A 12,997-nucleotide genomic window follows, 5' to 3' on the forward strand; every position below is an offset into this window, starting at 1 on the left:
GCAGCGGGACCCTCACCTCTCCCTGCAAACCCTTCTGGCTTTGCTCTCCCCTGGCAGAGCCGTTCCCCCCTCCCAAATTCAGCACCCTGGTCCAGGTCCTTGCTGGAAGGGGCACCGCTGTCTGCAGGGCTGGCAGATAATCCCTCGGGGAAGGAAACGCACCGCTTGGGACGGTGGCTTAGCCCACGGGGACACAGTTGTAGCGTTCCTCTCCTGCCTTGTAATCACCCGTGCGAGTCCAAAACAAACCATAAATCAATCTCTGCAGCTTACCTCCATTAGAGGCTCCGACAGCAACATCCTCCCGCTGCCGGCCTTCCTGCGGCATCCGACCCAAAAAACAGGCTGGGGGGATGCTGACGGGGATCCCCACGCTGCTGCCGCTGCTCGAGCTGGACCCGAATCCCTGCAGATGCTAAACCCAGCAGGAACTGGTGAGTGATGAACACGAGAGGAGAGAGCAGATTGTTTCTTTTCTTTTTTTTTTTTTTTATTAGACTAGGAAATATAATTTATTGCATAAAAATTAATTTGTTACAATAGGAATGCTAAACTTTATTTACAGTTCTTTAGTTTACAGAATAAACAGATGCGGTTTTAGAGGATGCCACCAGGCCCATCCCCTGGACATATAAATATGGAAACAGATTGCAGAGCAAGAGACGGACACTGCCAGCACAACACGGACCTGGGTTTGCCTTCGCCAAAACGCCTGGCCGGAGAGAAACCCCCGGTCGTGGAGGGAGGCACCCATGGGAGATGTGTGTAGGCTCTCAAAGGACCAGGGTGGGGGGCAAACCCTGCCTCCCCCCCCTCGTCCCGCTCCCATCGCGGGTTCCCTGGCCTGAAAAAATGGGGAGAACCCCCCCAAATATGCACCTCGGCGGATCCGGGCAGCTGCTGCCCACCGAAAAGAAGGGGAAGACGAACGCAGAGGGACGGGGATGGAGGCAGAGGCACCCGCGGGCAGGACAGACGGATGGACGGACAGGCACGCGCGCTGGCGCAGAGTGATCCGTGAACCAGACACAGCGAGAACGACAGCGAGAGAGATTCAGACGCGACCCGAAAGAAGAGCATCTCGTCTCATGGAGAGCACCACGGTGCTGAGAAAGGAGCCCTGTAAAACACCAGCAGCCAATTTGATCCATCGGTTCTTCATTTCTTTCCAAATTTGCTTATTCGCCCCCTTCAGCTCAGAGACGGGGCCTCAGAAATCGGATGCTCAAATGCACCCTAAAGGATAGATAAAACCCTTCCTACACGACACAGGACTTCACCCAGCAGAAGTCTTCCCGCCCAACACAAACGAAACGAGTCCCCTTTGTCCCGCAGCCTTGAACACCCAACAAGAAATGAACCCCAGAGACCCCAAAACACAACAGGGAGCGGCTCTACGCGCTCCATCCCTGCTTCAAGAGCTGCCAAGAGGAATCAAACCCATGCCCGAGCAGCAGTGAAAACTCCCCCCGCCCCCCGAGCCGTCCTGTGAAGGCGATGCTCTTGCTCACGGCAGGGCTCCCTGAGTTTGCTCCGGTCTCCGGGATGCTGCGGGCACCCCGCGACACTGGTCCAGGGGTTGGCGGCCAGCAGGACACCGGGCATCGCAGCCCAGAGCAGGACCTGCTCTCAGACCCTGCTCTTAATACTTTCACCGATGGAGAATCCACGGCCCTGCCACGTGATCTAGTCTAATCCTGAGCTTACCATCCCCTCCCTATTTTTATTTTTTTTAAAAACAGACAAATTTCTAAGATACAGCACTCACTGAGTAACTATTTCTATCTGCAGGCAATCTAAATTTTTACCCTTCATTGAGACACCGTATCTTTGTGAGGAACCTCATTCCTGCCTACCTCTCGATGACTCTCCGTTCATCCCACAACTTCTCCATCGTTATAAAAACTCTATTGCAGGTCAAAAAAGGAGCTGCAATGAGAGGATGGAAACCCGATCACCACTTACAATGCCGTCCCTTGCGTGAAAATGCTCAGCCTGGCTCGCGACTTGGAGATACTGAGCATCTCCCTCCCCGAATCCTCTCTTAAATACTGCATCAAAAACTGGGCACGAGCGCTCGGACCCGAGACCGACGTGGTTTGCAAGCGGCCGCATCCTGACCCGCCAGCCCCCTGCTCTCCCCAGATCCCTCCATGAGCTGCTCACACCCCCCGCCCCAGGACTGAATTCTTTGGTTTGTGCTGGAGTTCTGTAAATGAAGGCGTAGTCATCCTAAAAAGCTCCCCTAAACGATGCCAGGGAAGAATTCATTAAAAATACCCATACCTGGACGTACTCGCCCCCCACCCGAACCCTAAACGCAGGGCAGCATCCCTCATCCCTCCCTGCAGGCGGAAGGGCATCCCTCGCTCCGCCGGGCTCTGCTGCCGGGCAAAGAGGAATTTGCAAGGAAAAAAATCTCAGGGAGGGTCTCAGCAGGCCCTGAACCGGAGGGGCGCAGAGGCACTTCACCCTACGGACTCCCCGGGGGTCCCAGGACATGTAAACACATTTTGCTCAACTTGGATCGCACGCTTTTCCCCTACAAAAGTGTGTTCGTTTAAATCTCTCTCTCTGCCACCCTGACCACAGCAACGCTCTTGCTCTCGCGCACAGAAAAAGATTTATAAATCTTTTTTTTTTCTTTTTTTCTTTTTTTTTTTTTTTAAAAAGGACTCATCCAAAGATCTGGATAATAAATTATTTGCGTTTCCTAAGAAACTTTTTTTTTTCCTTTTTTCTTTCTTATTTGCCTTATTAAGCTGTCTGAAGCTTTTGACAGAAGTAAGCCGTTCGCCTAGATTGTACTCGTCTCTTCAACGCAGAAATGCTATTAAAGGAGGAGGAGGAGGGGGGAAACCCAAACGAAGGAGGAGAAGGAAAGCCCCCGTCCCGACTCAAGAAGCCCTAATTCCTCCCCATGCCACGAGCGCCGTAGGCTGCCGCCCCGGGGACGGCCGGGAGGAGGAGGAGGAGGAGGAGGAGGAGGAGGAATGCTGCGTAACACTTGAATTGCTTGTAAACGCTGAGGATGGGTCTCTAAGGCTGACAGTGATGCGGGGAGGGAGGGAGAAGCGACGGCCTCGGCCCTTCCTCGCTCGGATGCTGCCCGGGGGTGGATGTGCCTCCCCCCGCCGTCGGGGAAGGATACCCCCCCATCCCCCCGCCCGCCTCGCTCCCCGTTTCGTCCTCCCGGCCCGCCAGCCGCGGGGAGCATCATCAGCAATCCCCCTCTGTGGCCATGACCACCAGCATCTCGCTCTTGCCCATCTCTTCTAAGGCACTGGCCAGGGTGTTGAGATCGCCGTCGTCTTGGTGCTCGGCTTCCCATAAGTCCAGGAGCACCCCGGTGGGGCTGGCTTTGGTGGCAAAGTAGTTCAGATACCTGCAGGGGAGGGGGGGAAGCAGAGAGGAGGTCCGGGTTGGCGCGGTGCCCTCGGAGGATGGAGGGGCGGCAGATGCCGGAGCAGGAAACCCATTTGCAACGTGCACCCCGATGGAAATGCCACGACGCAAATGCCAAAGCCCTTGAGACATCGTCTTCGATGTTTGATACAGGCATTCGTGCAAAAGCAACGCGAGCTCCGTTTTGCCGAAATTACCCTCCCTTTGGTCCTCAGAGGTGAACCCAGGCAGGAACAGCCCAAGCACGGCCCCAGATAAAGACGGGCCGGTTCAAAGTGACAAGAGACCCAGGACTGTGGCACAGATGGATGCATGGATATAGATGAGTACAACCATGCATAGCTATCTCCACATTTATGGGTGGACCTATAGAGCTAGACATAACCTAGCAGGGAGGGAGCGGAGCAAAGCCCCCCTGCCCGGGGGGCAAAGCAAAGCACGGGGAGACCCACCGGTCCATGGAAAGCTTCTGGGCGAGAAGTCTCCAGTCGTTTCCCCTGGCGTTGGGGGCATCCAGGCTGTTGCAGATCTTCTGCCGGATGGAAAGGGGGATTTTGAAGGCGTAAGGTCCCAGCTGAGTGGTGGTGGCAGTGGCACCACTGTGGTGGGAGCGGAGGGTGTCGAAGGAGCCGGCATGCTGCAAAGGGAAGGATGGGGCGAGACGTTGCAGCACAGAGCAGCGCCTGAGCGCGTCCCCCTTGCTGTCCCCCACCTCCTCCCCGCCGCTCACCTCTCCCAACGTGACATGGAGCTGGAAGATCTGCCCTTCCCCTTCCACCTGCCGGACGCAGATCTTGCAGGTGAGCTCGGTGGAGGCCTGGCTGTACCTCTCCAGCGTGAAGGTGCAGTGCAGGGCTCGCTGGCTGCCGCTCCAGATGTGATAGAAGGGGATCTCCTGCGCACCACCAAAGCACGGGCTTAGCAAAGGCTCCAGCGGCTCCCTTGGGAGATGCCCCCTCCTCTGGCCGCCCCGCGGGGTTGAGATGGGACAGAGGGACCCCACAGATAGCATCCCACCAGGAAAAACCACGTGAAAACCGGTCCCCCTTCCTCCTCCATCCCTTTGGGAGACAACTCTGGAGACAAGACCAGGGCACACGCACAACCCGGCGGTGCCTGGCTGAAGATGGTGTCCCCGCTCTGGGACCCCGTCTGCCCCCACCTCAGCCCCTCACCTGGTACTTGGCCAGCAGCTTGCTCCTCCACAGCGCGTGGGGGATGTCGTGGATGGAGAGACGCAGGTTGTGGTAGCTGTCCTTGAAGGGCAGGGGCTTGGGCTCCTCCAGCAGGTACCCACCCAGCGTCCGCTCCAGCTCCAGCACCTCCTGCGTGCAGCGGGACAGGCAGCGTGAGACCCAGGAGAAGAGCAGGGGCTGCTCCTCTCCCCTCTCCAGACCCAAAGCCAGGCACGTTCCCGCCAGGAGGAGCCAGTGGCAGCAACAACCCCGCAGGGAGTCCTCCCCAGGAGAGCGGCCTTTGCCACCCCAAAAACCGCTCTCCGAGAGCTTGCCGACTCATCTCGCACGCCAGCCCCACCTACAACTTGAATTTTATAATACGTGAGCATCCGTATATGCCTCTGGACTCCTCGGACGATGCAAAGATCCAACGCAGAGGTCGGACACTTCAGTGGCACTCCAGAAGAGTGCCACCCGATCTGTTTTTAACACCATCCCACTGTTACCCTGGCAGCTTTTAGGAGAAAAACGCCGTCCAGGAGCCAGAGCGCTGCCTACATCTCCACCTAGAGGCACTACCGCAATCCTGACGCCACAGCACAAGTCACAGGGAATTAAACGGCCGCCGCACCGGTGGTCCAGGCAGCCAAAGCATCAAAACTTCGAGTTCCTCGTGCTGCACTCGATACTATCAACGCCACAAACCCTCCCACGGTGGGGACAGACACATCTCCACGCAGGAATAACAGGATCTATAGAGAACTGAGGCGAATCACAGCAGCAAGTGTTTTCTGCGTAAGAGAGAGAAAACCCACCCGTCAGCAGCAAAACCTCTCTTGGAACACCTGCAGAAAGGGGGCCCAGAAAACGCAACAAGCCCAAGCTAAGCAACATCCTCATTGTTTCCTTCGGAGAGGGTGAGGAAGGACGGGGAAAGCCGTAAACACGTTTATTATTTTACTGTGGTCACTTTGCAGGCAGTTGCATCAGGTTGTCTGCTCCCAGGGGCCAGGCCGTCCAGAGAAGAGCATCTCGCTGCCAACGCAAACGGCTTTGGCAAGCGGGGGCAGCCCGCGCCGGCGTCACAAGGCGACGTTACCTTCAGAGCGTCTGGTGTGTCCTCCAAGCAGTAGACCTTGAGGCTGTACTCCAGCGAGGTGCAAACGGTGGGGGCAAAGATCGCCAGCTGGAGCCTCTTGATGGCTGACCTGGAGTAGGACTCTCCAACGAAGACGTAGGTACCAAGCTGGTCTAGCAAAATGTGGCAGGACTTAGCTTCCAGCTGGCAGTAGCAGGGAGTGTTGAGGGTCTCCTCATCCAGGGTCACAACTTCCTGCAAGGAGAGATGGGAAATCAAGGCTGGGGGTCAGCCTGTTGCCCGGCGGGGAGTTCGCTAGGGGCTGCATCCCACATCGCTCGTGGTCTTCGCTGGCTGTAGGGGCTGGGTTCCCACCTTACCTCCCAGTTTCCCTGGTGGGACTGTGTTTTCAGTTGGTAAATCCAATCCGAGGAGCCGACATCTGCGCAGTGGGGAATGGTCAGGACGACGGGGCGGCACAGGAGCAAGCCGGTGGGCCCGCAGGTCACCGCCGGGCTCAGCACCGTCTGCGTGCCTTCCGAGGGCAGGCTGGGGAGGGCAGAGGGGACACCGGTTGGAAAGGAAACCTCACAGTGGCCAACAGAGAGCAGAAGCACGGGCGGCACGGTGTGACTTACAGGGCGCTCTCTGCCTTGTTGAGGACCAGGTACATCTCGTAGAACTTCCCTTGGGGGATGGCCCCGTGGGGCACCAGCAGGCTCACCCCTAGCATGGCGCACACAGGCGTTAGTCACAAAACAAGGAAGAAACCACCAGGGAGAACCTCCCCCTCCACCCCAGCCAGCGAGCACAAGGACAGCGGCGAGCTAGGGCAGCACAGAGCGCCCCAGGAGAAACATCTCCAGATGTTCCTCAGCTGCACCACTTGCAGGGCCAGCTGGGGAAGTCCCAGGAGGCTGTGACCTCCATCCTGAGAAGCCTGGCTTGGGAACGGCTTGCTGCCTTCCTCCCAGGAGCCGGCTCTGGGATAGCAAAGGGCTGCTCACAGCAGGCAAGTCTGCTGGGACAAGAGCAGCTCCTTGATCGTTCAGCAGCCAAAAACGCACCCTCCTCCCCAGCCCGGGGCTTACCAGTGCCCGGGATGGTAAGCCTTCCCCCCAGGTAGCCGAACGTGCTGCTGGCGCTGTTGCCGTGCTCCCGGGGCAAGCTGAGGAGATGCTGGGAGCCCAGGGCTTTGCTCCGCAGGTTGGCAAAGTGGCCATCCCTGGTGTTGTCCCCCGGGTAGGTGCCGGTGGCCGGGACCCCCCCGAGCAGGTCGGTCCCATCATGGAGCCCCGGCGAGGAGGAGGCGGTAGAGGAGTTGTACACCTTGATCTTGAGGTTGGGGAGGGGGTCAAGGAGGGGGGAGTTGGTCATGGGGATCTTGTCGGAGGAGTCCTGCAGGGCGTACATGGGGCCACGGTACACCCCCGCGCTGGCCGTCAGGTCCGGCTGCATCGAGGGGTGCAGCAGCTGAGGGTTGTCTGCGGGAGGAGGACACATGGACGGGATGAAGACGGCGGTGGGAACAAGGGGACGTAAAGGCACTGCTCAACTGGAAGTGATGCCTGTGAAAAGCCCCCCTCGCCCGGCAAGGGACGGAGGGTGCAGAGGAGGTATGAGGGGTACAGCGCTGGGCCACGTCCCTCTGCCTGCCACCGGGCACCGGGAAGGGAACTGCTCAGCATTACGACTACGTGAGGAGCAGCATCCTACTGTAAACCCCCACCGCATCGGCTTTGCTCGTGCTTTGCCCTGACTCCCACCACCATCAACACCTGACCACCTCCGTGGAGCCCTCTGCCTTCAAAAATCAGCATATTGCCCTAGAAAATTTGGGCTGTGGATCTACCAGGGACCCATCCCCTACTGTGATTTGCAGCCTGGGCTTCCTTCTGCCTGGGCTTGAGCTGGCGAGCAGGACCTGCGTGGGCTATGGCTCTTACCGTGCCGGGAGGTCTTGAAGTTGACGGGGTGGAAGCCTCCGGTCAGAGCGGCTGATGAGTCTGTGATGTCCGTGTCAAAATCCCGGCATCTCCTCCTGTACACCACCACCCCCACAGCCATGAGGATCACGATGAAGACGAAAATGGCCACCACCAGCCCGGCGTACAGGGCCACGTCGCCTGTGGCCTCCAGCACTGGGAGGGATGAAAGAAACGGAGGTGAAAAAAGGAGCGCCAGAAATGCACGTCGAGACCCACGGTGCTCCCCAGCCCCACCACTGACTCGGGACGCGGGCACGAAGGGGAAGATGTGTACTGGGCCTGCAGGAAAGGCTGTGGCAGGAGGATGGAGGGTGTTCTCTAAAGAGCAATCCAGAAGTCAGAGTGATGCCAGAGAAAGAGATGGGGGTGAACCCCTCGAACCTTTGGAGGACACCTCGCCACGGCTCGTGCAAACTTTACCCAAGCACCAAGAATCCCAGAACCATTAGGTTGATGCAGCTCAGATTCACGAAGCCATTAACCCTCACATCCTAAGAGACACCCCTGAGGGGTAAACGTCACGCCTATCCATGCATCTCATACATATGTACCTCGTATACATGCATCCATCCAGAAAGATCGAGTGTCGCTGTACCTACACAGATACTCCTCAGCTTCCCCTTCTTCCCTTCCCTGGCCAAGACTCTCGCTCTTTAAACGCCTCGTATAGCTTGGATATATATTTGCCCAGAAAGGAGAGGGATGGAGCGGGAAGGCAGAGCATGGTAAAGCCTCCAGCGGCAGGAGCCGAGCACGCTCAGCCCATCCTTCTCCCCTCCCTCCCCTCTTGCCTGCATCCCTCGGTTTCCACCGTTTTGTGCTCGAATGAATCCCTGTCCTAAGCCCGGCCATCTCAACCGCGTCAGGGCAGTGCCATTTCTGGGAGGTGGCACCTCCTCCCCAGGTGCCCCCATCTGGATGCCAGAAATGGGAATCCTGATGCCCCCCCGGGACCCCCACCTTGAGGAAGGGAAGAGTCCTCGCGGGGCAGGGGGGTGCGACGATGCCTGGAGTAGCGTGACGCCGGCTGCGTCGTGGTACACCCAAGAACCGCAGGCAGCAAAAGGGGGGGACGGCAGCGGGGGTGCGAAAGCGGGTCGTATTTATAGCTTCAAGCAGAGCGCGTGGTTTAACGTACGCAGGAGTTTTGGGGCGGGCTTTAGCTGCTCCCTCTTTCCCACCCTGTCCTTCCCCTAGCATGGATGGACGGAACAAAACCAAAGCAATGCCTCGCAAAGAAACAAAATGGCCATGAAATGAGCACTTACGGTGGCTTTTGGGTTCGCTTAGAACTCTTTTATCTGTTAGGGAAAAAAAAGTTAGAAAACAAAAGGTGAAGGTGGCGATGGTGCGATGGGGATGAGATGAAACGAAAGGCGGGGGAAGCCAGCTCTGGCGGAGGGGGGGGGCACAAGGAGCCACGGCGTGGTGGGGAGGGACGGGAGGGCAGCACCCTTCCCAGGGGCATGCAGAAAGGCAGGTAGAAGCGTGGTGACGAGGATGTCCCCATGCCCGGCCAGCCCCCCGGGCCACGTGTCCCCAGCTGACAGAAATTTAGGGCATCTCTGGCTGCGGCAGCGTTACAGGGGCCGGCGGCGTCACGCAGCAGCAGGTGGCAGCACCGGCTGCTCAGCCTTCAGCGCGCCCGCTCGCCGTGTAGCAGCACCATTATTATTATTGTTATTATCATTATTGGGGTTTTTTTCCTAGCTGCTGCTCCAGGGCTCCTACCCAGCAATGACCCAGGTCAGAGGTTTTCACGGCGGGGCTAAGAAAATCCCCCTGGCTTGCCCCCACTAACCACAGCAGAGACCCCAAACCTAGCGCCGCTTCAGAAGGCTTAGCAAGACATTTGGATCCCACCAAAAATCCCCAAACCTTTCTTTCCACCAGCTGACAACCAACTTTGGAAAAGATTTAAAAAAAAAAACAAACAAACCACCTCGTTACAGACGCAATTTAAAAATCAGGCTCCATCAACTTGGAGGCATGGCCAACAAAAACGCGGCCAAGCGCCGGAGCACCGCGGCTGCTGGCATCGTCTACGGCACCGGTCCCTGCCCGCTTGCCCGCGTACTCACTCTGCATGCAGAGCCCGTCGGTGCAGTTTTTGGAGTCGAGCAGTATGCCGCTGCAGTCCTTGCCGCCGTTGCGGGGGGCCGGGGCGGCGCACTCGCGGCTGCGCCAGTGGGTGCACTCGGTGCTGCACGCCGACCACTTGCTCCACTCCGTCCACGCGCCGTCCACTGCGGGTCACCAAACACAGGCGCGTCGGTACACCCCTCCGGCAGCGGAAAGGTACCCGTGACCATCTCAGGGCTTCCAGAGACCCTCTGGGGAGCGTTATCCCAGCAAACCCAGCCCTGATGCTATCTGGGGAGGCTGAGTTGTGTCTCTGCAGACAGCTCCAGCTCTTTCAGGTCTTGGCAGACCGAAAGATGCTTCGGGCTGGTCTCCGGAGCTCCTGTCTCCTTGGGGAGCACCAGGAGCACAGTTGGACCGTGCAAGCCGGGGGACGGGCAGTGCGGGCAAGGTTTCTGAACCTGCCTTACCTGGGCAGAGGGTGGTGCAGGTGATTTTCTGGAAAGGCTGCCCATCGCAGAAGGAGCCGCCGTTCAGCGGCGCGGGGTTGGTGCACGTCCGGGTGCGCTTCTGCCAGCCCCGGCCGCAGCGGTTGTTGCAAGGAGACCACTCGGACCAGGTGGACCAACCACCGTTCACTGCAAGAGGAGACGGACAGCGCTAACATGTCAACAGAGCCCATTTCAGCAGGGACCGGAGCTGAGCCTAGGGTTCGCCAGGTCCTCTGCCCTTACACCTTCTGCGACACCTGGGAACAGCTCCCCCTCACGAAAAGCAAATCATGAGACTCCTTCTCGTGTCGCGCACCCCACACACAAGATGCTCAAGCCTGCTTTGGTCCTTTTTCCACTTTCCAAATATTTTTTGCATCTGGCCGCAGCAGATCTTTGGTTTCATAGCAAAGTTCAGCCAAACGCAGCTTTTCAGCTGCTTTGAGAGTCAAAGCAATCTGGCTGGGTCCAACCTCCACCCACCTTTGGACCCAACCAAGAAAGCTTGGAAATACCTACACCGAATAACCTCTCCTAATAGTCTGTGCAAGCTAGTAGAAGTTCCTGCTTTGCAGGCAGTGGCTATTACCTAACTCAATGCAATGCCCTGGTGGGGTTCACTCCTACCACTCCCAGAAAGCGCCCCTATTTCCCCTGGGCTTGGAGACATGGCCGGCAGCAAAGGTCCCCTCCCCAAGAGCAAGGGCCAGTACCGTAGACGATGACAGCGGCCGTGGTGCTTCGGCGCTTGGCCACGATGTTCTTGGCCATGCAGGTGTAATTAGCAGTGTCCAAGAGCCTGGCCTGCTTGATGATGAGGTTGTGATCGATGGTGATCAGGAAGTTGGTGTCCTGGGTGGGGTCGATGACATCCTCGTTCCTCAGCCACTCCACCTGGCAATGCAAAGGAAGGGATGGGGTGAGGACGGTGATTGAACAAGGACTGAACGCGTGCTCCCCACCACAAGGGTCTCCAAGGACCCCCCCAGAGCTAAGCTAGGGCACAATTGCTTAATTAGGCTGTTCGGGAAGGGCGTGAGTCGATACCGTCACCGAGCGTGGCTGTGGGCACAAGCAAGGACAAACACCTTGGAGGGGTTGAATTCACCAGCCCTGATGGAGAGCAAACCCCCCCCCAGACCAGCCTATGACCTGCCCCAAAGCCCTCCTCATCTTCATCCTCAGTACCACAACCATTCGCTGGCCTCTGATTGCATTTATTTCTCCTCAAAAGCTGGGCCAAACCAGGCCTGACCGGGGCACGTTACTGCTGTTTTGGCCAAGGATGGGACATCGTGGCTACCACCAACTCGCATCTCCTGGGGGGCTGACGGAGCTGTGGGCAGGGAAACCCCCACTGCCGTGCTAGGGAAACCCATCTGTGATGACTCTCCCAGCCCTCAGCTCTTCCTTGTGACTGCTCCCCTCCAAACACATCATTGGGTGCCTCCTCCTTAGATCTTCCCTCTAACGGGTTAACGGCACATCGGGAAGCGTGGGAGAGGTGGGTCGAGCAGGTGCTGAGGTTAGGCGTGTTATTAGATGTCAGAATAACAGATCTGCTGCCCAAAACAAACAGTTCTGCTGAATAATGAAAGCTGACGGTCTCGGCGTGGGGCCATCCATCACGGCCGCAAGCCATCAGCAAGGACGTGCCCCATCTCTCCCTGGCCGCGGCTGCACACCGCCGGGAGGGGATGCCCCTCTTTTTTTGGCTGCGGAGCTGCTCACCTCGGCCTGCGGCACCCCCTCGGGTGGGCGGCACTGCAGCAGGACCTCATGCTCCAGCGGGACCTCCTTACCCAGCGGCTCCTGGTCAAAGTTCTTCCGCAGGTCTGGGAGGGAGAGGAAAAGCCAGGGGTTACCAGCCCACTGCAGAAACAGGGCATCCTGCAAAACCTCGGTGGGGAGAGAGCATCGCCTCAGCACCACGAGTAGGGAAATCCCTCTGGCATAGCACAGCTAGAGCAAAACACGTCCTGGGAGGAAGGAGCCAAGAAGCATCTTTTCCAGGATGGATTCGGGACGGCACGTGGGGCTCAAGGACGATGTCTTTCCTCCTTCATGCGACTGCAAGCGTATACCCCCTCCTGCCTTTTCCTTTTGGGGCTAAACCTCAGCTTAACCACTGTTTCTTCAACTCTCCCACTTCTCCCCCCCCTCTGGACTCTGCACCAGGGCCCTTCTTCACTGAACGGGAAAAACCCAAGGTTTGCACAGCAGCTTGGCTCCCACCCTGGCACCGAAGCGAATCCCCCCCAAATCTGAGGGCTACGAGGGCTTGTTGCTCCGCTCTGCCCCAGCTGGTCCTGGCTGAACCACATCCCCAGACTTGCTGGAAACCTGGCCATCGCACCCCAGTGCCGAAACGGGGAACGGCCGCTGCCGAAAAGCCAGGCTCGCTCAGCAAGGGGCTGGCCAGTGCTTTGGGGAAGGGGGGAGAGGCGAGAAGCCCAGCAGAACCCCCAGGGATGTGGGGAACATGGCAGGGTTCTGCTCCAGAGCCTTGAAAGGAGCAGGAGCATCACTAGATGGAGCTGCAATCCGCTGCTACAGCACCCAGCCCTCTACGGCTGCGGCTCCCGCTCCTGCAGGGCAGCGAACCCTGGGGTCATCATCTGCTCAGCTGCCAGAAACACCAAACCCTCGGCCGGGACCGGAGAAAAGGGCTCCCTCGGTATCCAGCACTGTGCCTCGTAACGTTTTCCCTAAATCCTTCGGCAGATTCACCAGCCACCTCCGTTTTGGATAACGCGCTGGATTATTAGCCCTCTA

The 12,997-nt window shown here is 58.1% G+C and overlaps 1 protein-coding gene across 2 annotated transcripts in view; it reads right to left on the reverse strand.

Annotated features, from left to right (window-relative positions):
* Positions 1–479: 479 nt before the first annotated feature.
* UNC5B (unc-5 netrin receptor B) overlaps positions 480–12,997 on the reverse strand; it is a 54,726-nt gene continuing 42,208 nt past the window's right edge. The window contains exons 4-17 of one of the 2 annotated variants that reach the window (XM_054832425.1): positions 11,954–12,057; positions 10,936–11,116; positions 10,202–10,369; positions 9,731–9,895; positions 8,918–8,950; positions 7,608–7,802; positions 6,753–7,145; positions 6,300–6,387; positions 6,042–6,210; positions 5,683–5,916; positions 4,581–4,730; positions 4,136–4,300; positions 3,858–4,042; positions 480–3,385 (exon numbers count right to left, since the gene is read on the reverse strand). In XM_054832425.1, coding sequence (XP_054688400.1) covers positions 3,220–3,385; positions 3,858–4,042; positions 4,136–4,300; positions 4,581–4,730; positions 5,683–5,916; positions 6,042–6,210; positions 6,300–6,387; positions 6,753–7,145; positions 7,608–7,802; positions 8,918–8,950; positions 9,731–9,895; positions 10,202–10,369; positions 10,936–11,116; positions 11,954–12,057 — 2,396 coding nt within the window. In that variant the 3' untranslated portion in view covers positions 480–3,219. The remainder of the gene's footprint in view (positions 3,386–3,857; positions 4,043–4,135; positions 4,301–4,580; positions 4,731–5,682; positions 5,917–6,041; positions 6,211–6,299; positions 6,388–6,752; positions 7,146–7,607; positions 7,803–8,917; positions 8,951–9,730; positions 9,896–10,201; positions 10,370–10,935; positions 11,117–11,953; positions 12,058–12,997) is intronic. The other variant, XM_054832427.1, reaches the window with a different exon arrangement.

The sequence above is a fragment of the Grus americana genome, chromosome 7 (assembly GCF_028858705.1).
Source record: "Grus americana isolate bGruAme1 chromosome 7, bGruAme1.mat, whole genome shotgun sequence".
NCBI lineage: Eukaryota > Metazoa > Chordata > Aves > Gruiformes > Gruidae > Grus > Grus americana.